Here is a 20,527-nt window from a genome sequence, read left to right on the forward strand (position 1 = left end):
ACCTCAGAATGTCAATCAAAACAAGAGGCAGCTGTAGGTTGAGAATTGTGCATAAGGAGATTATGTAACACGGGTTTTCCCGGCAGGAGATCAGCCAATCAGCGGACTCCCACCAACCACGCTAGCCCCTTGTCCCAACATCATCGCAACTCTTCTTCCCTTTCTTTTGCTTCATCTCCCCCACAGAACCACACTTTCCTCTATCTTCCATCCCTTAGACTTCTCTTCCGTCAATATGTCTGCCCCCGCTGCTTTCTCCGACATCGCCAAGGCGGCCAACGATGTATGCAAATTCGGCACAAAACTCGGCGCCCGGAAACATGGCTAATGCATTATCCCAATAGCTCCTGAACAAGGACTTCTACCACGCCGCTGCCGGTTCGTTTCCTCGCCGAAGGTGTAATGCCGGCATTGAAGCTCTGATAGCTAATTGAAGCCATCTAGCCAACCTTGAGGTTAAGTCCAAGGCCCCCAACGGTGTCACCTTCACCGTCAAGGGAAAGTCTGCCCACGAGGGTCCCATTGCTGGCCAGGTTCGTCCGATCTCACCACGACCAACATTAGGCAGCTGGCTAACATGCGCGCTCACAGCTCGAGGCTAAATACGTTGACGCGCCCACTGGTAAAGGCCCCTCCAAGAAACCTCCCGATCCCGGCGCGCTGAAGGCTCGTTCAACGCCCTTGATGCTAGGGTGTTGGATTCCGATAGCGCACCGGCTGAACATGATGATTTTTTCGGACACCGCAATTCACAGAGTTAGGCTAATGTACTCCCCACGACCAGGCCTCACCCTCACCCAGGCGTGGACCACCTCCAACGCTCTCGACACCAAGCTCGAGCTCGACAACAACATCGCCAAGGGCCTCAAGGCTGAGATCCTCACCCAGTACCAGCCCGCTAAGCAGTCCAAGGGTGCCAAGCTCAACCTTTACTTCAAGCAGCCCAACCTGAACGCTCGCGCCTTCTTCGACCTCCTGAACGGCCCTACCGCCAACTTCGACGCTGTTCTCGGCCACGAGGGATTCCTCGTCGGTGCTGAGGGTGGTTACGACGTCAACAAGGCCGCTATCACCAAGTACTCCGCCGCCGTCGGTTACAGCGTCGCCCAGTACTCCGCTGCCATCACTGCCAGCAACAACCTCTCCCTCTTCTCCGCCAGCTACTACCACCGCGTCAACGCTCAGGTTGAGGCCGGTGCCAAGGCTTCCTGGGACTCCACCTCCGGCAACGCTGTCGGTCTCGAGGTTGCCAGCAAGTACCGCCTTGACCCCTCTTCCTTCGCCAAGGTGAGTTTTCGTCTGATTTCTTAACGTTTACATTGATCACGACTAATCGCGTCATTTCTTCGCAATTTAGGCCAAGATCAACGACCGTGGTATCGCCGCTCTGGCCTACAACGTCCTCCTCCGCCCTGGTGTCACTCTCGGCCTCGGTGCTTCCCTCGATACCCAGAACCTTAACCAGGCTGCCCACAAGGTTGGCGCCAGCTTCACCTTCGAGGCTTAAGCGTCTGAATCTCATATATCCATTCGGATTCTTGAGAAATGACACATGACCGCTTTTGGAGACTTTTGTAATATTTCTGTTGCTAGTTCGATCTTCTCGCTGATGCGATAGAACGGTACGCGGGGATTTTTCCATCCAAGATCATAATCATGTGTGTTGTAGTACTCAATCACCTTTGTATATCAAATCCAACCTTTCTTTTGTTGATTGATTCGCAAGCTTGAGAGCTAAGAGTTTGAAACCAGGTCGCATTGGCCTAACAAAAGTAGAAGTAAAACAAAAGAATCGTGTACATCATCCAGCAATGTACGGTGTATTGTGTGTATTTACAAGAAGTCAACCAGAAACCTCCATCAATTCTTCGTCCGCCTCCCATCATCAGGCGAAGAAGACGGCCACAATCCCGCCGAAGCACCAGCAAGCATCAAACAGCCCAACGAAAACCAAAACCTAGTAAACGACACCCCACTCACATCACCAGGATTAGGCTCCGGCCACTCAGCATCAGCAACACCTGCCCTCATATTCCTACTAGCCCTCTCCCTCCTCCTCTTATCCTCCGCCGCCTGCGTACGGAAATGCCCGCGCGCATTGAAATGATGCAACGGATTCCGCCGAATAAACCCCTCCCAGTCCTCCGGATCCGCAGTCCGAGATCCAGCCCCAGACCCTGCAAACTTAGAAGGTCCAGACTTCCCAGCCGCAAACCCATCTCCCTGCCGTCCCGTCGCCCCATACCCACCCTGCTCGTAGAAGCTGGGCGGCGGCCCGTGGAACGCCGAGCGACGCTTGCTTAGCCCGCTTGCGGGCCGCGAGCCTGCGTAGCTGCTGTGGCTGCCCATTGGGTGGGTGTGGGTGTGGCCGGGGGAGGCGGAGGCGTGGACCTGGTGGAAGCCGTGGTCACGGTCGTAGACGGCGCGCTTGGAGGCGTTGCCTAGTACATTGTAGGCGGCAGAGATGCGGGCGAAACGCTGGCCGGCTTCTGGGTCTGAGCGGTTGCGGTCTGGGTGGTGGCGCATGGAGAGGGCGTAGAATTGTCTGGGGCTATTAGATTGGGGTTTGTGGATTTGAGGGGAGGGGGTCGGTACTTTTTGATTTCGGCTGCTGAGGCGCTGGTGGGGAGGTCAAGGATTTCGTAGAAGTTTTGCTCGCGGGCGAGAGCTGGTCGGGTGCTTGTGAAGGTGCGTTTGGGGATGGGCTGTGAAGTGCGTGGTTGGGGTTGTAATCGTGGACGGAGGGGGGTTGTTACTATCACCACCCGGTTGGGGGTGTGAGCATGAGGTGCGTGGGCCAGGCGAATGGCTGGTACTCGAGGCATAATGTGAGTTTGGAGAGGTCAGTGGGAGAAGCTAAAGAGTACGCGAGGGTTTATATAGAGAGTGAGGCCCGCGTGGGCTTGGAGGGGGTGAGTGAATGAGGAAAGAAGTGGAATGCGGTCCGATGTGAGAGACGATGATCGGGGTGGCGTCACCACCCTGTAGGCGATCATCTTCCAACTGTCCCAACTTCGCCAGCGTTTTCTTATGTCTTCTTTTTAGCTATTTATCTCGAATGACATACATGATTCTATCTACTAAATATTTTTATTTGCTCATCTATACCTTGTAATATGCCTCAAACTCGACCTGTTCATTCGTAGCTGATGATCAGATTAGATAAAGATGCGCCATCTCGGGCATCAACTCCCGAATCCACACCGCTAGCCACCTGCTAGCACCCCTTAGCCTGTCCTCAAACATACAATCTGGGTCCCACTTGAGGGGCTTTGCTGTGCTGCCTATATCGGAGGGGAATGACTCTTATAGACGTGATCCCACCTGTGGATCATGACATTCCGTGATAAGCAGCGATCACAAAGCATGATATCTGTCTTCATTAATGAGGATTCTGAAATATGAGCCCCCGCCAAGGCATTTTAGGGCTATTTTCCAACCTCACATTACGCCTTGGATCTCAGTCTTTAACCTTGGAACAGTTGCATTCGGCCTTTGGTTTCATTCGGCGTTAGATCCGCCACTATAAATGGCCGGAGGGATCCGTCCCTGGACTCTCCCGGTATCAACAAAATGTCTCAATTAAAGACCCTCAAAACATACCTTCCATGGATCCAAACACCCCTCATAATCAATGCCCCCATGAGCGGAATCGCCAAAAGCAAACTCGCCACTGCTGTGACCATTGCCGGCGGTCTCGGTCAAATAGGGTTTATGGATCACCTTCAAGATCTCACATACGAACTTGAGATTAGCAAAAAGACCTTGGCGGACATCAAAACACCGACCCTCCCAATTGGTCTTGGGGTGATTGTCTTCGGAACACCAATGGAAGCCTGGATGAATCTCTTCGCAAAGTACAAACCAGCAGTCGCATGGCTATCTTTCGCCGAGGCAGACGAGCTTCAAAAATGGTCTGAGAGCATACGACGCGCATCACCACAGACACGCATTTGGGTCCAACTAGGCAGCGTGCAAGCTGCTGTAGAAGTGGCACGAGCATGTCAGCCAGATGCGCTTGTTCTGCAGGGCATCGATGCCGGGGGGCATGGACATCAAGACGGAGCTAGCATAGTGTCTCTGATCCCGGAGGTTGCAGATACCCTTTCTCAGCTTGGATTCGATATCCCGCTGATCGCGGCGGGTGGGATCGTTGACGGAAGAGGATGTGCCGCGGCATTGAGTCTCGGCGCTTCAGGGGTGGTCATGGGGACGCGCTTTCTTGCCGCCGAAGAGACTGCAATCCCGGCTGTCTATCGGAATGCGATATTCGAGGTGTCTGACGGTGGACAGTCGACGGCAAGGTCGAGGGTTTTTGATGAGATCTGGGGCCCGAACTTTTGGCCGGAAACTTATGATGGGAGATGCTTGAAAAATCAGGCGTATGAGAAATACAGATCTGGGGTTGATATAAAGAATATCCGATCTTGGCTTTCCGGGGCAATGAATGGTCCCGCTGCGGAAAGATTGAGTGTTCAGGATATGGGGAGTATTTGGGCTGGGACGGGTGTTGGGCTGGTAAAGCAGCCCGGAAGAGCCGCAGAAATCCTCGAGCAGATCAGAGCAGACGCTAGAGGTTATTTGGAGCAGGCTTTGCGTTTTCTATAATTCGTTGAGAATATCATGCTTCAGCCGATGCCACCCGATCAATGTCCTCTATGCTATCCAACGAGGCTGATCTCTGAAACAAGAATGGCTAGCAAAAACACAAACGAGAGCATGCCAAGAAATACCAACGTTGGAACATAATGCTAGACACGAAGGAAAAGAAAGCTCAAACAATACACTTACGTGGATGTATGAAACAAGTTTCGAGGTCTTGTCTGGCGTCTCCTCAGACATCGCTATAGCTCTGGAGCTGATCTCAGATTGGGACCTAAAGATAATACATTGTACTCCGTACATATTACTTTGACCTAATTTAAGACTTGGGAGTAAGAGACTCCTTAGTAACGCGCTGGTTCCAACGGCGCTAAACATCCTCCATCCCCCAGACCTTTGTTCTCCAAGTTTCAATACTCCATCTTTGTTATTGCACTGGCCTCAAGTATGATCTGTCACAATATAAAGGCTGAATGCCTGGTGTGTGATTTTTGAAACCACGCTGCAAAATTGTACACCATGTCTCTCGCCGACCTTCCCAATGAACTCTTGTTCGAAGTCATAACCTGTCTCACCACACCAAAAGATCTCAACGCGTTCGCCCAAACCAATAAACACTTCTATCTCCTTTCAAATGACAAACTTTACCATGCCCTGGACAAGCAACAAATATCAAGCATCGTTGAATGGACAGCAAAGGAGGGAAAAGTTGAAGTGGCGAAAAATATCATCGAAAAATGCAAAGACACAGACCGAATGGATGCCATCGAGGCCGAAACACCAATCATCATTGCCGCAGGAACTGGATATATCAAAATAGTCGAGCTATTCCTGGAGCACGCCTTTACAAACGACAGCACAAAAAGCAAGGCAGCGACTCGAGCAGACCAGTTTCGTTCAGCAGTGTTCTGCGCTGTCCTGTTCAATCATAAGGACATAGTCAAGCTGCTTTTCAACTTCAAGCCCCATATAAACTTCTACAAGCACAACTTCTTCAGTGCACACCCATTGCGTGATGCGGCTAGATGCCAACTTCTCTCAATGTCCAAGCTGTTGATCAAATATGGATGTGATGTCAATGATCGCAGTGGAGGTGGACCGTCACCTTTGGCAATTGCCGTGGAAAAAGGACATGTTGGAATGGTTCAATTGTTCCTTCAGAAAAGCTCACTACAAGACGGCGCCGGAAATGAAAGCCCTATCGACGCAAAATACTTTCGTGACTTGGTCACGCGCGCCGTGAGATCTGGACAGAATAAAGTAGTCAAACTACTGTTCAACTTCAAACCCCATCTAGGATTCTACAAACGCAATTTTTACGCTGCTCGTCCATTACTCAAAGCAGTTAGGTGTCAGCTCCCATCCATGGTCAAGCTGTTGATCAGATATGGCTGTGATGTCAATGATCACCGGAAAGGAGGACCCACAGCCCTAACTATAGCTGCATCTCAACCACCAAGTAAAACCATGGAAATGATGCAGATGATTCAGATTCTGATGGATGCCGGTGCAGAGCTTCAGGATGATCCCAATGTACTACTCGAGGCCTTGGAATCAGAGAACATAGAACTGATACAGTTTTTACTAGAACGCGGATCTAGCCCACAGCAACTAAGCGAGGCCCAAATTCTCAAAGAATTTTCACGTATGAAGCGCAACAGCCCTCAAGTGGGAGCTCTTCTGCTAAGCTGGCTCAACGTGGATAGCGTCATTGAATCAGGCAGTAACCAGCGTTGGGCCCTACTGAAGGGGGCGATCCTTCACCAGTTCATCGAATTTCTCGAACTGCTGATAAAGGAGAAGGATTTCCTTGCACCCTCTTACAGGCTAGAGCGTGCACGGCTAGGGAACTGTTGTCCAGTAAATGTGGCTGCTTTCCATCACCGCGAAGAGGCGCTTCAACTGCTTCTTGATAACGGTGCCAATCCAAATGGCGAACTTGGCACAGGCCGGTCATTGGACCTGGCACTCAGTACGGCTTTGAACAAAGGAAAGAATTTGGAGACTGCGAGGATTTTGCTTGAGAGAGGAGCAAACAGAAAATTGGCTTCTCAAGACGCTGAAAATCAGGCTTGGATTGACCGGGCCCTTATTTTGGACAAGGGGGATAGACTTTGGGCCAGTAGTATTTCCATATGAGCCTTTCTGTGTCTCGGTCAGGTTTGTGACCTGTATCCTGTGACCCTTCATTGCGTGGTCTTGAAATTGTAGAAGTTTCAAATCCTTCGTCTTCCTCATCCTCGTCCTCGTCTTCATATTCATCTTCATCCTCATCCTCGTCCTCGTCCTCATCATAATCATCCTCATCGTGATCGTGTTCAAATGCGGGATTGATGAGCGTTTCGAGCAAGAGTTCTGTATCGCCTTCGATTTGCTCGCATGGGTGGCCATATTCATCCAAGGTTGATTTGCTTGGACCGTATCCTCTCAACTTAGGCGGTAGATCACGAATGGAACAAGCGACCCGCACATGACGCTCGATCTCACTGAGCGGAACATCTTGTTCATCGAAAGAATTCAACAAAACTTTGACGATATCCTTCTTCCCTGCTACTGTTGCCACAACCAGGGGAGATCGGCCATGCTGGTTCCAGAAGAGGGGATCAGCTCCTTTTTTCAAAAGGAGTTGAGTGGCCGGGACCCGAAGATCGGCTAGCTGCAAATTGTCCAATTCCCATAGGCCAGTAGCCTCATCGGGGAAGTTAGGCAAACATTCCAAAATTTTCAACTGCATGCTGAATATTTGAGCCGTCATTGAACCGGTAGCTGTTGCATATAGCGCGCTGCAAGATCCTTTGCCACTCGGCTGATTGATCGACGCCCCCCCGTTTGAGCAGAAGATCAACCGCAGCCTCGGCGTCCTTTCTGTCCCTTGCATGAGCTGCATAGATCAAAGGCAAGGTAAGACCGTCTTCGCAGTGCAGAGACACAGACGCTGGCGCGAAGCCGCATCTTTTCATATCACTTCTGAATCCGGCGTCTAGAAATATCTCAAGAATAGGCACTTCTGCCCGAAAGGCTGCGAGCTCGAATGCTTTTTTGTGATAATGATCTTTAGGGTCAAGGTGAACTTCGTTCTTCAAGAGTGTGCGAAAGACAGCTTCGCCCCCAAGGATTGCCATGCAGATCGACAGTGCACAATCCTCGTACATAATATCCCCCAATGGCGGAGCGGTGCGTTTGTCGAATAGCTTTTGAACAATTTCGGTTTGTCCGTAGAAGAGTGCTCTATCAAATAGTAACTGTGGCCCCTCTTCAGATGCAAGGACTTTATCATAGTCTTCGTCAATCAGGAATTTGACCATTTCGTAGTGCCCCCTATGGAGGGCCTGGATCATTGGACTATCTTCCGGAGTCATGTCGTATGGTGGCTGAAAGCCTGTGAAAGGGTGGACATCATATTCTTGCATTTGCGGCTGGTTGGTTGGTCCGTATCTGGCAGTGTCCTCGCGTTTGGATAGTAGCTTGTACATCTCAATATGCCCATTTTGAGCAGCGAGACCTAGCAGAGGCAGATACTGATCCTCGCCAAGGGGACAATGCTTATAGTCCTTCATAAGCCGCTTCATCACATCCATGAAGCCACCAGCGGCAGCCGCGCGGAAAAGCCTGTCCCGTGCAGCATCGTCATACCTCATAGCCTGGTTCACGTCAAATTGACCCATGAGAACAGAAGCCATCTTGGGATCTGTCCGGGCCGTTTCTTCAGCGTTCCTCAAAAGATAGGTGATGTCACGAGGACGCAACTCGTTGATTTTTTCCCAGTGAAGTGCACGTTCGACAAATTTTACATTCCCCTTACTCACCCCAAGCTCAAATGCGCTTAAATCGCCCCCTCGACATGAGTGAAAGTCCACAAAGTAGGTCAGGAGATCAAAGATCTCATCAAAATGGACGCTGGTTGGAGGTATCAGCGCAAGTGCATGCAACGGACTATTATAGCGATTGCTAGAGCGCAATGGACCGTCTATGTCAATATCAATCAGAAGCTTTATGATTGGAATATTCTGTTTGATGACTGCCCATGTCAAAGGGTGTTCCCACCTCACATCGGAAGCGGCGTTATCGTTGTAATGATGTTTGACACCGTGTTCTATCAAAAGTTTCACCACAGGTTCATGGCCCTCCATCGCTGCTAGCATCAGAGGATTGTAGCAAAGAGGATTCCTCAATAGTGGCGGGTCCCAGTAGGAAACGTTTGCAGGAACGGGTTCTTTGGGGCCCCCATAACAGCTGCTGAGTGGATGGGGATCTCTGCCGTGCTCAAGAAACAACCTCACAACCCCCACATGTCCATTTTTGGCAGCCCATCCCATTGGGTCTCCAGGAGCGGTGGCAATGCTGGGCTTGAAAGGTTCTGGGAACCGGGCGCCCATCTTCAGCAATTTGCGAACAGAAGCTTCACTTCCCTTCTTCGCAGCATCCACTAAAGAGAGAGGGGGATCTTCATTTTCCACGACCTGGGCAATGCGAGGTTGAGCCACACGATAGAAAGAAGGGTGGGTCTGTGAGAATGCGCAAACGTCAGACGCGTATTCGAGATATGACAAGATTTGCGTTGACAATTCGATTGGGAGGTCCAGTAAAGACATGATCGATTGAAGCTGCGTGACCGAAAATATTCAGTGAAAAAGAGAATGAAAAAGAGACAAGAAGAAAAGCGATCAGTGATCTTTGCGCAACATGCGTAAGAGAAGAGGACAGGGATCAGAAGAACTATCTGGTGGAGAGTAGTGGGGGTCTGAGCTCCAAAGCAATCAAGCCTCGCGAGTGTCCACGGCTAATCTTGATAATGGATGGACTCAATGGCCGTTTTTGCCGAAATGAGAAAGGGAGATAGATGGATCACAGTTCGGACGCGAACTCGAGGTTCAAGATGCTGATAGTCCGATAACATTTCCATTTTGGGACTAGCGTTAGAAAAGTACTATAACTATGAGTATCTAGTACTTGCACTGTATAGCATTGTTTTGCTTCAAAATAAATTGCATACAGTCGCACTTTTCTTAGAGAGACCCTAGTCGAATGTCCTGAATATCTATAGCGTTATAGAAAACACGAGAGCACCGTAAAGAGAGGACCGGAGCCAAAGGAACAAGACACTATCAAAGGATCATTAAACGCATACTACCTTCTCGAGTATGGCTGCATTTGAGATAACAGTGTGGAGGAATTGCTCAGCCTACACTAATATCGAGTTTCAAACAAAACAAAAGCTCGGAAGAATTCAAAAGAATGAACAGAATCCAACCAAACATGAGGCTGTTTACAGTGGCAATCTCCAACCCTTATCGCTCTTATCAGCAAAATTCTTTCCCCGACATCCGCTCAATATTCCCCTCTTTTGACATCGACACATCGAATTGCCCTCAACACCAAGATGGCAGCTCAAACTACTGAGAAGTTGGATCAGTTGGATCGTAAGGAGTTTCCCCTTGGTGTTTTCATCTCTACCGCGTGACTGATCAACTACCAGTCAACGCCCAAGCCCCCCAGCCAACCAAACCCCCGCCGACGTCGAGGACGACTCGGACGACGCCCAAGAAGACACACCAGAGGGCGGTGCTGCTGGAGGTATGTGTTTCCAAAATCAATCCATTTTGTCTTTTACCCCGCGCTTCGGATCCTACCCCGCAGGCGTGAATAGCGCTAATTGTCCGCTCAACTAATATAGCCGACAAGAAGAAGAAGAAGAGGAAGCCCAAGAAGAAGAAGAAGGCTGGCGCCAAGGTCCAAAGCGAACCTCCCCGTGTTCCCGTTTCCAATCTTTTCCCCAACGGCCAATACCCCGAGGGCGAGATCGTCGAATACTTGAACGAAAATGCCTACCGTACCACCAACGAAGAGAAGCGCTACCTTGATCGCATGAACAATGACTTCCTGACGGAATATCGCCAGGGTGCCGAAGTTCACCGCCAAGTCCGCCAATATGCCCAAAAGAACATCAAGCCCGGCCAGACCTTGACGGAAATCGCGGAGGGTATTGAGGATTCAGTGCGCGCTCTGACCGGCCACTCCGGTCTGGAGGAGGGTGACAACCTCAAGGGTGGTATGGGTTTCCCTTGCGGTCTGAGCATTAACCACTGCGCGGCGCACTACACCCCGAACGCCGGAAACAAGATGGTTCTGAACCAGGGAGATGTTATGAAGGTCGATTTCGGTGCCCAGCTCAACGGTCGCATCGTTGACAGTGCTTTCACCATGTCCTTCGACCCTGTATACGACCCCCTTTTGGCGGCTGTCAAGGACGCTACCAACACTGGTATCCGGGTAAGTTTCTAGTTTGGGCGCAATCGACATGAGGAAATCTAACTGGTCTATAGGAAGCTGGAATTGACGTCCGCATGAGCGATATTGGAGCAGCTATCCAGGAAGCCATGGAGAGCTACGAAGTTGAACTCAACGGCACCATGCACCCCGTTAAGTGTATCCGTAACTTGAACGGTCACAACATTGATCAGCACATCATCCACGGCGGAAAGAGTGTTCCAATTGTCAAGGGCACCGATCAGACCAAGATGGAAGAAGGCGAGGTTTTCGCCATTGAGACCTTCGGTAGTACCGGAAAGGGATACGTGCGGGAGGAGGTGAGCGAATCATGCAACCACCAGTTATAGACTACGCTAACACATCACTAGATGGAAACCTCACACTATGCTCTCAACCCCGAGGCCCCCAACGTTCCCCTCCGTCTTTCTTCCGCCAAGAACTTGTTGAATGTCATCAACAAGAACTTCGGCACCCTTCCCTTCTGTCGCCGTTACCTTGATCGTCTCGGCCAGGACAAGTACCTTTTGGGCGTATGTTTACCATCAACTAGAACATTTGTTTCGGAAGCTGACATTAATATAGCTGAACAACCTGGTCTCATCTGGCATTGTCAATGATTACCCCCCTCTTTGCGATATCAAGGGCTCATACACCGCCCAATACGAACATGTATGTGTTTCTATTTCTGTTTACTCCACATGCATCTACTAACGTTCTCCAGACCATTGTGTTGCGCCCGAATGTTAAGGAAGTCATCAGCCGCGGCGACGACTACTGATCCAATCTTAGATATAAGCAGATACCAAAAGTACATCGAAACATATTGTACAAGACAACAAAAGTCCATTAGTAATGCCTCTAACCACAGGGCAAGCACTCCGTAGTGGCAAGATTAATGTGCCGATCGCTGCCAAGCCATAGGCTATCAAGTATTCCGCGTCGCCCCACGTGGAACAACCAGGTCCCGACCTTTTTTTAAATTGGCTCGTGTCCTTTACATCGGGGCTTGACTACTATCAACTAACAGCATGTCGGTCATTGAAACCAAATCGCCGCACCTTCGAGTGTCGGCCGCGAAAGCATCCAAGACCGAACCCGAGTCAACAAGGATCCAGGCACCAGAGGCCCTGGTCGACGACCACTTCTTCTGGACTTACACCGAGGAGCCGCATCGTTCAAGACGGCAAGCAATCATCAAAGCCCACCCGGAGGTATGTTCGATGCACCGTTAGCGCTCGCCGCAGTACCAGAGATCAGCCAATGCCTCGTGCGGAGGTTTTGCGGAGATCCCTGGATTGGATGCGAGCGGCCCTTACCTGCAACTCCAATGCTAATCCAGTCTTTTCATAAATCTAGGTCACGAAGCTCTGTGGCCCTGAGCCGCTCACAAAATGGGTTGTCCTCGGTGTGGTCTCTCTGCAACTTAGCTGCGCCTACCTCCTCCGCAATACCTCTATGCTCGACTGGCGATTCCTGGTGACAGCATACGTGATCGGTGCGACTTGCAACCAGAACCTGTTCCTGGCCATCCATGAGATCTCACACAATCTGGCTTTCCGGTCTCCATTTGCCAACCGTCTGCTTGCTATCTTTGCCAATCTGCCCATCGGATTGCCATACAGTGCTGCCTTCAGAGTACGTCCCTCACCCTCGGACCAGAACCCAATTGACTAACATAACCAACACAGCCCTACCATCTGACACACCACAAATCCCTCGGAGTAACAGGTCTCGACACCGACCTCCCCACCGCAGTCGAAGCCTTCTTCCTCAACTCCCTCCTGGGCAAGACCTTCTTCTGCACCTTTCAAATCCTCTTCTACGCCGTGCGCCCAATGTTCATCTACAGCCCACCATTCACATACATCCACCTGATGAACGTCTCCGTCGAAATCGCCTTCGACTACCTCTTCTCCCAACTCTGCGGAACCTACCAGCCAGTCTTCTACTTCCTAATGAGCTCATTCCTAGCCGGATCCCTGCACCCCTGCGCAGGCCACTTCATCGCTGAGCACTACTTCTTCTCTAACGTCGAGGCCGGTGGCACAGAGTCCCTGACACAGCTGAAGAACGGAGAGAAGACCAAGAAGCCGCATCCCCTGGACTCACTTCCTCCCCCAGAGACATACTCCTACTACGGCCCCCTCAATATCCTCACTTACAATGTGGGATTGCATAACGAGCACCACGATTTCCCGGCTATTCCGTGGACCAAGCTGCATAAGTTGCATGAGATCGCGAGTGATTTCTATGAGCCGCTTCCTTGCCATCGGAGCTGGGTGTGGGTTATCTATACATTTATTCTGGATAAGAATGTTGGACCCTGGTGCCGTGTGAAGCGCGAGCAGGGTGGTCGTATTGTCGGTGGTGGGAAGAAGGGTGATAAGACTGCTGGTCAGGGGACTGGGCGCGGTGGTGAAGGTATCTCGGCTGCGTCGGCGGGTCCGGCGGGTGAGGAAGGCGATGGCTGGAAAGAGAGTGAGATTCAGTGCTAGAGCTTTTTATCTTTTTAAAAAGGGTCGGTATTTTCAGCGGTTCTATGACACATTATGGGCGGAGTTACTAGTTTATGAATTCGAATTAAACCGTTTAACCTTGCATTACAGTTTTGTTTGGCGGAATAGCAGGCCTGCGGTACCGGGTCTACACTTGTACTCAGCCAAGGGCTGACAAGCTTACTACCGATATGTTTCAATAGTGAACCGTACATTGGAAGAGTAAAATCGTCAGCTAGGATGTAGAACTGATCAGGTCTAACAAGAACAAGGGTTACCTCGCCAACTGAAAAATTGTTTATGGAACAAAGAAAAACCTAATCAAGAGGCTAGTGCGTCATGAAATGGGATTAGACAGGAAAAGTGAGGAAAACATAAGGAAAGCCGGGAGAACGGATAGAGGAATCAAGCCTCAAGAAATTCGCAGGGGGCAAAGAAGATATGTATATCAATATCAGCGGAGAAAATCAAAGCGCAGTGAAAGGCTGATGCTAGAACAGATAGGAAACGGCATGCTCTTCAAAGAGTAGATGGGAATTTGTGGGGGGCGTCAGCGACGTTAAACCGGAGGCGTGCGAGTCACGCAGCCATATTAGACCGTTAAAAAGCGAGAAGACCAGCTCAGAAGAAAAAGTAGGCGATCAGGAAGCTCAGCAGACACAGTGCCGCGACAATCTGGATCGACACACCACCCTGCCCTTGCGCATGTGACTGCTGCATAGTGGCGGGGGCGGCCGAGCCGGCCTCGGCGCCAGTCTTGCGTTGCCGGAGACCTTGGTCTGCGAGGCGGTCCTTGAGGCGCTGAATTGTGGCATTGGCTTCGGCAAGTTGAGCCTTGACATCATCGCTTGAGGGCAGGGCATTGGCAACGGCAGAACGCGCGGTGGAAATGGCGGATGCGGGCTCGCGCTGGGGAGATTCGGGGCTGTATTTCTCGGCGAAGTCGGGGGCGGGGATCGGGGAAGCTTCGTCGGATTGGATCTTCTTGGGAGCAGGGGTCTGGAAGTTACCGCCGCCGGGGGAGTTATACGAGGGGGGTTCCTCGTCGAGAACCTAGGAGTTGTTAGTCTGATTTAGACAGGATATGCTTGTCGCAAGACGAACCGATTCGTTGGCCTTGTCTGAGGAGGCATCTGTTGCGATGAAGACGACACGGATCTTGCGCTCAACCACGTCGGCCTTGGGGGTTTGATCAAACTAGATAGAACTGTCAGTGTGCTTTGTCAACATTCGCGATTCGGCAGAGCGTACGATCTGAGAGACGGTGGCATTCTCCAAGCCACGGGAGACCGGGACGGCCTGGACCAGGAACTTGTCCTTGCACTTGGCACCTGGAGCAGGCTCCTCCTTCATAGCTTGCAGCAGCACTGTTACCAATAATTAGCGTTTCTGTTTTTGTGCGAATCCAAATATCAGACCAACCTTGAACCTCAACAGACTGGCCCGGCTCGATGTGGCCCGAGTTGGGGCGCACACAATAACTGTTTTCTGTTTAGCCAACCATATATGGAGTCGCGCATGGAATTGCGGGAACGTACTGCTTCGGAGCGGTGGTTTTGACCTGATGCCGAGGATCAACTGTTAGTTTGTGCAGTCTGCGACAGAACATTGGGAGAACGAACCTTGAAAACCACAGCTTCCTGGTTTGGGTTGCTCAAGCGGAGCACCTGGCAAACCTCATGGTTGAAAGGGCCTGCAGCTATGGTATAAGCTTCAAAGGCCAACATTTGAGAGATTGACACATGTCCAAGCACTTACGCTTGAAGCCCAGCTCCGAAGGCTCGATTTGAATAGTCATGGTGCACCTGGTCGGGATCAAAGCTAAAGGGAAAAGAACAAAGAGGGCAGAAGAGCCAAAAACGTGTGTGCGATTGGGTCGCGCCGTGAAAATAAACGTGTGGGAGGGTTATCAGGTCTAAACAGGCCGCAACATCAGGAGTTTGATTACCCGGGGAAAGGGCTTAGTCACCAGTCAGGTGATGTCACTTCGAGTTGTTTGTTTCACCTCGTTCTGCTTTGATATGCTCTTTTCTTTCTTGGACTACTTGGACTACTTGAGCTGCTCTGCCGACCTCGCTTTGCTAGCTATTTTCTGTGGTGACCGCCACTGCGTAAGCGCCCATTTGTGCATCTTCGGGCGCCGACGTGAGTGACCTAGATCCGCATGTGCCTCGGTGGGTCATCCCACTTTTCCAGTCTACAGATCAGATCCTATAGATCTTGCTGGTTCATGTTTGATTGTCACCATTTGGGGGTGCTTTGGCACAATTTTTCACGCACGCCATTCCAAAAAACAAACAATGTGTTCATCTCAGAAGTTTCTAAAAAAAACCCAACCCTCTTGTCGATCCCAATATAACTAACGGTATGCCATCCCACTTGGTCAAATTTGAGGGTCAGGTTGGTGTGACTGAGACAACCATCCATTTTCAAGGCCAGTACGGAGTATATACACAGATGCCCTCGAAGACAACTTCATAGGCTTCATTTACATGGGTAGCCATGGAGCTCCAAGGAACCCTGGCTTGGGCTCAACCACTGCTTGAGCTGGCTTATCTACTAGTCTGGAGCCAAAAATGTTCCAAGAGAGGGCGCAAAAGAAAAATCATTTCTTAATAACCAAAAGTATCCAGATTATTTTCGTAGGACTCGTCCCCAAGTAAACACCATGCCCTTCTTCCGCGCCATGCAAAGGTTCGTCTCATTTCATTCATAGCAAAGTAAAGTATACTATCTAGTTATGCGCCCTCGAGGGGGTATGACATCACTCATTGGATAACGAGACTGGCGCTGGGGACGAGTCCCAGCTCCTTCAGACTCTCTCCGAAGAACTCGGCATCGAAGACCTTTTTCGGGAAGTTTTGAACGAAGCTTTGGACATCAACTCCGTCCTGTTCCTTCAGGGCAGCCGCAACTTCAAATAAGGTGGTCTCCACGGGCAGGGTCTTCATGATGTTACCCTTGGGCGACTGGAAACGCAAACGAGACTCGGTATAAGCTGAAGCAGGTTTAGATGGGGCCGGCGCCTGGGCAACAGGCTGAGGCGGCGCAACTCCGGCGCGTTCGGCACGCTGCTGTTCGGCCTTGAGGCGTCGCTCCTCCTTATCCGCCTCGATCTTGGCCTTGATGCGCTTCTTCGCATCGATTTCGTCTTGCTTTTCTTGTTTCTTCTTAGCCGCCTCCCTCATCTGCTGCTTCCGTTGCAGATCTTCCTTGGCATCCTGGCTTTCTTTGGTGCTCTTGCGTCGGATTTCCTAGGGCATGGTTAGTATGCTTCCTCCGGTTGACCATCAACTCCAACCCAGACACATACTTCGTTTCTCTTCTTGTCTTCCTTATCCTGCACAGACTGCCCTGCGCGTTTCGCTGCAAGCTTCTCTCTCAGCTCTGCCAGCTTCTCCTTCTTCTGATCCTCGGTCAACGGGGCAATCTCCTCCGTAGACTCGGAGAAGTCGACGTGTTCTGTCTTCGAGGCGTGGAATTCAGCCTGCGACTGGCCTCGGAATTTCTTGCCACATTCGTTGCAGACCAAGCTTCGTGGCGCTTCACCTGGTTGAAGTGCGGGGTCCTCGCTTTGGGCCTCTGCCTCTGCCTTGATTTCATCCAACGGCTTGTCTTGGTTATCCTCGAGCCACTGCAATGCGCCCTGCACTGTAAAATCGGTCAGATCACTGCTTTCAATTTAGGTGTTGAGACTGCGGATACTGACAACCACCTGATTTTGTGACTGCGATCTGGGAGCGATCTGGGTCAAATCCCATTTCAATAAGCTGGTCTAGATCGGATGCCATGATTGAAGATACTGTGGTGTAAATAAATTGGAATAGCGGTTGTGAGAGAAGGTGAAGAGCTTAAGTCGCAAAAAGCAGGTGACGTACCAAAAAGGCGGCGAGCGATAAGGCCCACTTCCTTCCCCGGCTTTCTATCGCGCTTCTATGCTGTACCTCGCGGTAGTAATTCGCAATGATCTTTAAAAAATGTACTCAACATTTGATTCTTTGATATCGGGTTGACAACGGGCTAAGCTGATCGGATTAAAATGAATTTTGGACTCCTCTCTCCTAATTACTCAACAAGTATGACACCAGGATACCGAAGCTTGGATACAATAACACAGCACATAAGGAAGCAATACAAGGCAATGCAATTTCTTCGTTCGTCCTTATCTACCTAAATATTTGGATAATTGGGTAGGTACTAGGTAGACTTCAGCCATAGGCACCTGGAAACTCGACTTTACCCTAAGTTCATGGGTCCATGCTTTCTTTTCCGACGCAAATTGGATATGATGCCCTGATATATAAGCTGTGTCTAACTATAATATTATTTCTATTTGATTTGTTAATTGCTTGATATAGAGATTATGATAAATTGTGTTGCTCAGTTCTATTTACTTTCCCAAAATGGAAATTAAGCTCTAAGCTTATCATGTTATCATCATGTGATGTCGCGATGAACGCGCCAGGCAACAAGACGCGCCCACACGCCATCATTCACACAACACAGCCCTCTCAGAAAATGCCAGCGTGAGACCCCAATGACTCGTTCGATTGATTGCAATCCACAGGATCAACTCGCTAACAGAGCCGCTTCCAGCGTTGGCGATCAACACCGCGGCGGTGCGGGATCCGTCATGATGCCCAACTCCACAGGAGCAACAGCGAATCCATTTGAGGAGCCCCAGCGCCGAATAAACGAATACACAGCACAAGAAATTGCGACATTACAAGCCCGTCTTGACAAGAAGTTGGGGCCTGAATACATCTCTGCACGCCCAGGTGCCGCGGGGCAGAAGGTGCATTATCTCTCCGCGGATAAGTGTATCAACTTGGCAAATGAGGTGTTTGGTTTCAATGGCTGGTCTAGTTCAATACAGACCATCCAGATTGACTTCGTGAGTTTGTCTCGGGTCCATATCTTGAGGGGCTTCATTGACGCTCTCAAACTAGGTCGAGGAGAACCAGAACACAGGCAAGATTAGCTTGGGTCTTTCGGTCATTATGAGGGTCACACTCCGAGATGGGACTTTTCACGAGGTATGACAACAGCAAAACATGGATTATCGGGTGTGCTGATCAGGACCCTTCCAGGACATTGGCTATGGACACATCGAGAACTGCAAGGGCAAGGCCGCGGCATTCGAGAAAGCCAAGAAAGAAGGCACAACAGATGCATTGAAACGTGCTTTAAGGAATTTCGGAAACGTGTTGGGCAACTGCATCTATGATAAGGACTATGTTTCGAAGGTGACCAAAGTCAAGGCGGCGCCAGTGAGACCCCCAACACCTGCCGATCCATGCGCCATGCTAAACCAAGAACAGGGCAGATGGGACGTGGAAGATTTGCATCGCCACCCTGACTACGCACCTCCCGCCAAGAAACAACCGCCTCTTCCTCCTCCAAAAGCGCCTGATAATGAAGGGACGCCCATTGCTCGCCCGATACAGCAAGTGAAGGCAAACCCACCAGCGAAGCAGGGCTCATTCGATGGCGAGGGAGAATTTGGCAGTAAGTCTTGAGAGGAAAGGAATCTCGAAAATCACTGATCATATCCAGGTGACCTGTTTGATGAAGCCGATTTTGGGGTAGCTGAGACCGGCAACCCCGATGAGATCGTGATAGACACAGAGCCACAACGACGTCAAGCTGCTCCATCAACAACTGGACCCGTACCGTCAGGGCCACCGGTGAAAACAGTAGTCAATCCGTCTGTTGTAACGCCTTCAAAGCCAGAGCGATGGGGACCAGCTGGACGGCCTATCCCCCCAAATGGACGGCCTAATCCTGCAATGATGGCTTCTGCAGCAGCACAAGGCCGGCCAATTCCCGGCCAAGGTCCACCAAACGTCTCGAACCCTCGCGCATCATTTCCACCCCAACAACCGCCTGGCCAGGCCGCCCCTCCAAATAACACAGCGCAACCTCCGATCAAACGAGAAAACCCGCCTCCAGTAAACCAGGACATGAACCCGCCAGCAGGCACACCATCTGGTGGATTCTTTTCAGCCAGGGCAGTCGACCTCCTGCGTGATAACCCCAACTCTGTCCCCTCAGGTGCCCCACAGTTCGACCCTCACGCAGAGAGCCCGTCCATTCGCAAGACGGCTGGCGTAGACCACACCAAAAGCGTCCCCATATCCAGACCCATGCTATCGTCCGCCTCTCCAGCACCAAGCACCAACTCCCGTGACTACGTCAACCCTGCAGCAGACATGCAGCGCAGGGTCGGCGCCCCTGGTGCAACCGCCAGTCCCGTCGCTAGAGGCCAATCGGTCTCATCCTATCGACCATTGACCCGACCTAATCCAGACCAAAGGAGTATTTCCAACCCGGTGGCTATGAGTCGAGGCAGTGTTCCGCCAGCACAAAACCTCAATGGCAAACGCCCACCCTTGGCCGACGTCAATATGAATGATTCCACTGGTGCTGCTGGGGCACCCGTACCCGGACCAACCGATCCAAAACGACCTCGTGTCCTGTACCCAGAATTGGGGTCTACGGGGCCTCGTGCGCCTGCCTAGTAATGAACATGATTCAAGTTTTCTCCTCTCATGGGGAATTGCGCGTTGCGTTTTGCTGTCATATTTCGGGGTTCAAGGCCTGCGGCCTTTTCTTACGTTTTACCGCAGAGGTTTGGGAGGCGTTTCGGGGTTAAAGATTCATCAGACCTGTAGGCCCGGGGTCCTGGGTCTCGAATATCGCAAACTACTATGTGTCAATGCTTGTCGCCCGTGCGATTTTCAGTCCCATCTATGTTGATCCACGAGCTGGACTGTGGTGAAACTCCACGTTGATTGATTAGATTGAAAAAATTACCATTCATCATAACCGTGCTCTCTCTCTCTCTAGTTCCCTGGGTCTCGTATAACTGGTTGGAAATACAACCTGACAGCCATACTCATGAGTGGCCAAAATTTTCTTCCTTTTGAAAGGAAATAACGCTCCATGCATAGAGTTGGAACCGATCAACAGCACGGATATCCAGAATCCATGAGACCACAGGATGGGGATACTGAGACTAGCATTATGTATACAAAAGTTACAGGGAGAAAGTTAGCCTTGACCTTGGGATCCAAGACAAGCTTGAGTTTACCATGATAGGAAAAGATACTGACTAGAAAATTTCATTACAAATTAGCAATAATCCATACAATTCTGAA

At 50.6% G+C, this 20,527-nt stretch overlaps 10 protein-coding genes across 10 annotated transcripts; 6 read left to right on the forward strand and 4 right to left on the reverse strand.

Annotated features, from left to right (window-relative positions):
* Nucleotides 1–235: 235 nt before the first annotated feature.
* Nucleotides 236–1,507, forward strand: N7506_009097 (porin; the record flags this gene model as incomplete). Its single annotated transcript, XM_056958390.1, has 6 exons — nt 236–283; nt 345–378; nt 445–533; nt 592–622; nt 785–1,287; nt 1,358–1,507. The coding sequence occupies 6 exons, from the start codon at nt 236–238 to the stop codon at nt 1,505–1,507; spliced, it is 855 nt and encodes a 284-aa protein (XP_056807780.1).
* A 353-nt stretch (nt 1,508–1,860) lies between these two features.
* N7506_009098 (uncharacterized protein) lies at nt 1,861–2,825 on the reverse strand (the record flags this gene model as incomplete). The annotated part of the gene is made up of 2 exons (XM_056958391.1): nt 1,861–2,545; nt 2,596–2,825. The coding sequence occupies 2 exons, from the start codon at nt 2,823–2,825 to the stop codon at nt 1,861–1,863; spliced, it is 915 nt and encodes a 304-aa protein (XP_056807781.1).
* Nucleotides 2,826–3,573: 748 nt separating this feature from the next.
* Nucleotides 3,574–4,608, forward strand: N7506_009099 (nitronate monooxygenase; the record flags this gene model as incomplete). The annotated part of the gene is made up of 1 exon (XM_056958392.1): nt 3,574–4,608. One exon carries the CDS (start codon nt 3,574–3,576, stop codon nt 4,606–4,608), a length of 1,035 nt encoding a protein of 344 aa, XP_056807782.1.
* Nucleotides 4,609–5,121: 513 nt separating this feature from the next.
* N7506_009100 (ankyrin repeat domain-containing protein) lies at nt 5,122–6,741 on the forward strand (the record flags this gene model as incomplete). The annotated part of the gene is made up of 1 exon (XM_056958393.1): nt 5,122–6,741. The coding sequence occupies one exon, from the start codon at nt 5,122–5,124 to the stop codon at nt 6,739–6,741; it is 1,620 nt and encodes a 539-aa protein (XP_056807783.1).
* Nucleotides 6,742–7,304: 563 nt separating this feature from the next.
* N7506_009101 (uncharacterized protein) lies at nt 7,305–9,194 on the reverse strand (the record flags this gene model as incomplete). The annotated part of the gene is made up of 1 exon (XM_056958394.1): nt 7,305–9,194. The coding sequence occupies one exon, from the start codon at nt 9,192–9,194 to the stop codon at nt 7,305–7,307; it is 1,890 nt and encodes a 629-aa protein (XP_056807784.1).
* Nucleotides 9,195–9,982: 788 nt separating this feature from the next.
* N7506_009102 (methionine aminopeptidase 2) lies at nt 9,983–11,650 on the forward strand (the record flags this gene model as incomplete). Its single annotated transcript, XM_056958395.1, is given in 7 exon segments — nt 9,983–10,059; nt 10,079–10,176; nt 10,277–10,872; nt 10,926–11,189; nt 11,241–11,402; nt 11,455–11,541; nt 11,594–11,650. 7 exon segments carry the CDS (start codon nt 9,983–9,985, stop codon nt 11,648–11,650), a joined length of 1,341 nt encoding a protein of 446 aa, XP_056807785.1.
* A 250-nt stretch (nt 11,651–11,900) lies between these two features.
* On the forward strand, nt 11,901–13,367 carry N7506_009103 (sphingolipid delta(4)-desaturase family protein; the record flags this gene model as incomplete). Its single annotated transcript, XM_056958396.1, has 3 exons — nt 11,901–12,083; nt 12,229–12,507; nt 12,561–13,367. 3 exons carry the CDS (start codon nt 11,901–11,903, stop codon nt 13,365–13,367), a joined length of 1,269 nt encoding a protein of 422 aa, XP_056807786.1.
* Nucleotides 13,368–13,988: 621 nt separating this feature from the next.
* Nucleotides 13,989–15,165, reverse strand: N7506_009104 (uncharacterized protein; the record flags this gene model as incomplete). The annotated part of the gene is made up of 7 exons (XM_056958397.1): nt 13,989–14,420; nt 14,472–14,564; nt 14,619–14,734; nt 14,790–14,848; nt 14,906–14,928; nt 14,990–15,066; nt 15,126–15,165. The coding sequence occupies 7 exons, from the start codon at nt 15,163–15,165 to the stop codon at nt 13,989–13,991; spliced, it is 840 nt and encodes a 279-aa protein (XP_056807787.1).
* A 970-nt stretch (nt 15,166–16,135) lies between these two features.
* Nucleotides 16,136–17,158, reverse strand: N7506_009105 (UBA and UBX domain-containing protein; the record flags this gene model as incomplete). Its single annotated transcript, XM_056958398.1, has 3 exons — nt 16,136–16,621; nt 16,681–17,018; nt 17,077–17,158. The coding sequence occupies 3 exons, from the start codon at nt 17,156–17,158 to the stop codon at nt 16,136–16,138; spliced, it is 906 nt and encodes a 301-aa protein (XP_056807788.1).
* A 727-nt stretch (nt 17,159–17,885) lies between these two features.
* Nucleotides 17,886–19,888, forward strand: N7506_009106 (RAD52 DNA repair protein RADC; the record flags this gene model as incomplete). Its single annotated transcript, XM_056958399.1, has 5 exons — nt 17,886–17,893; nt 17,952–18,261; nt 18,317–18,403; nt 18,458–18,875; nt 18,924–19,888. 5 exons carry the CDS (start codon nt 17,886–17,888, stop codon nt 19,886–19,888), a joined length of 1,788 nt encoding a protein of 595 aa, XP_056807789.1.
* Between the last annotated feature and the right edge of the window lie 639 nt (nt 19,889–20,527).

This window comes from Penicillium brevicompactum (assembly GCF_028827555.1).
Source record: "Penicillium brevicompactum strain IBT 35665 chromosome Unknown utg000006l_segment0_segment0, whole genome shotgun sequence".
NCBI lineage: Eukaryota > Fungi > Ascomycota > Eurotiomycetes > Eurotiales > Aspergillaceae > Penicillium > Penicillium brevicompactum.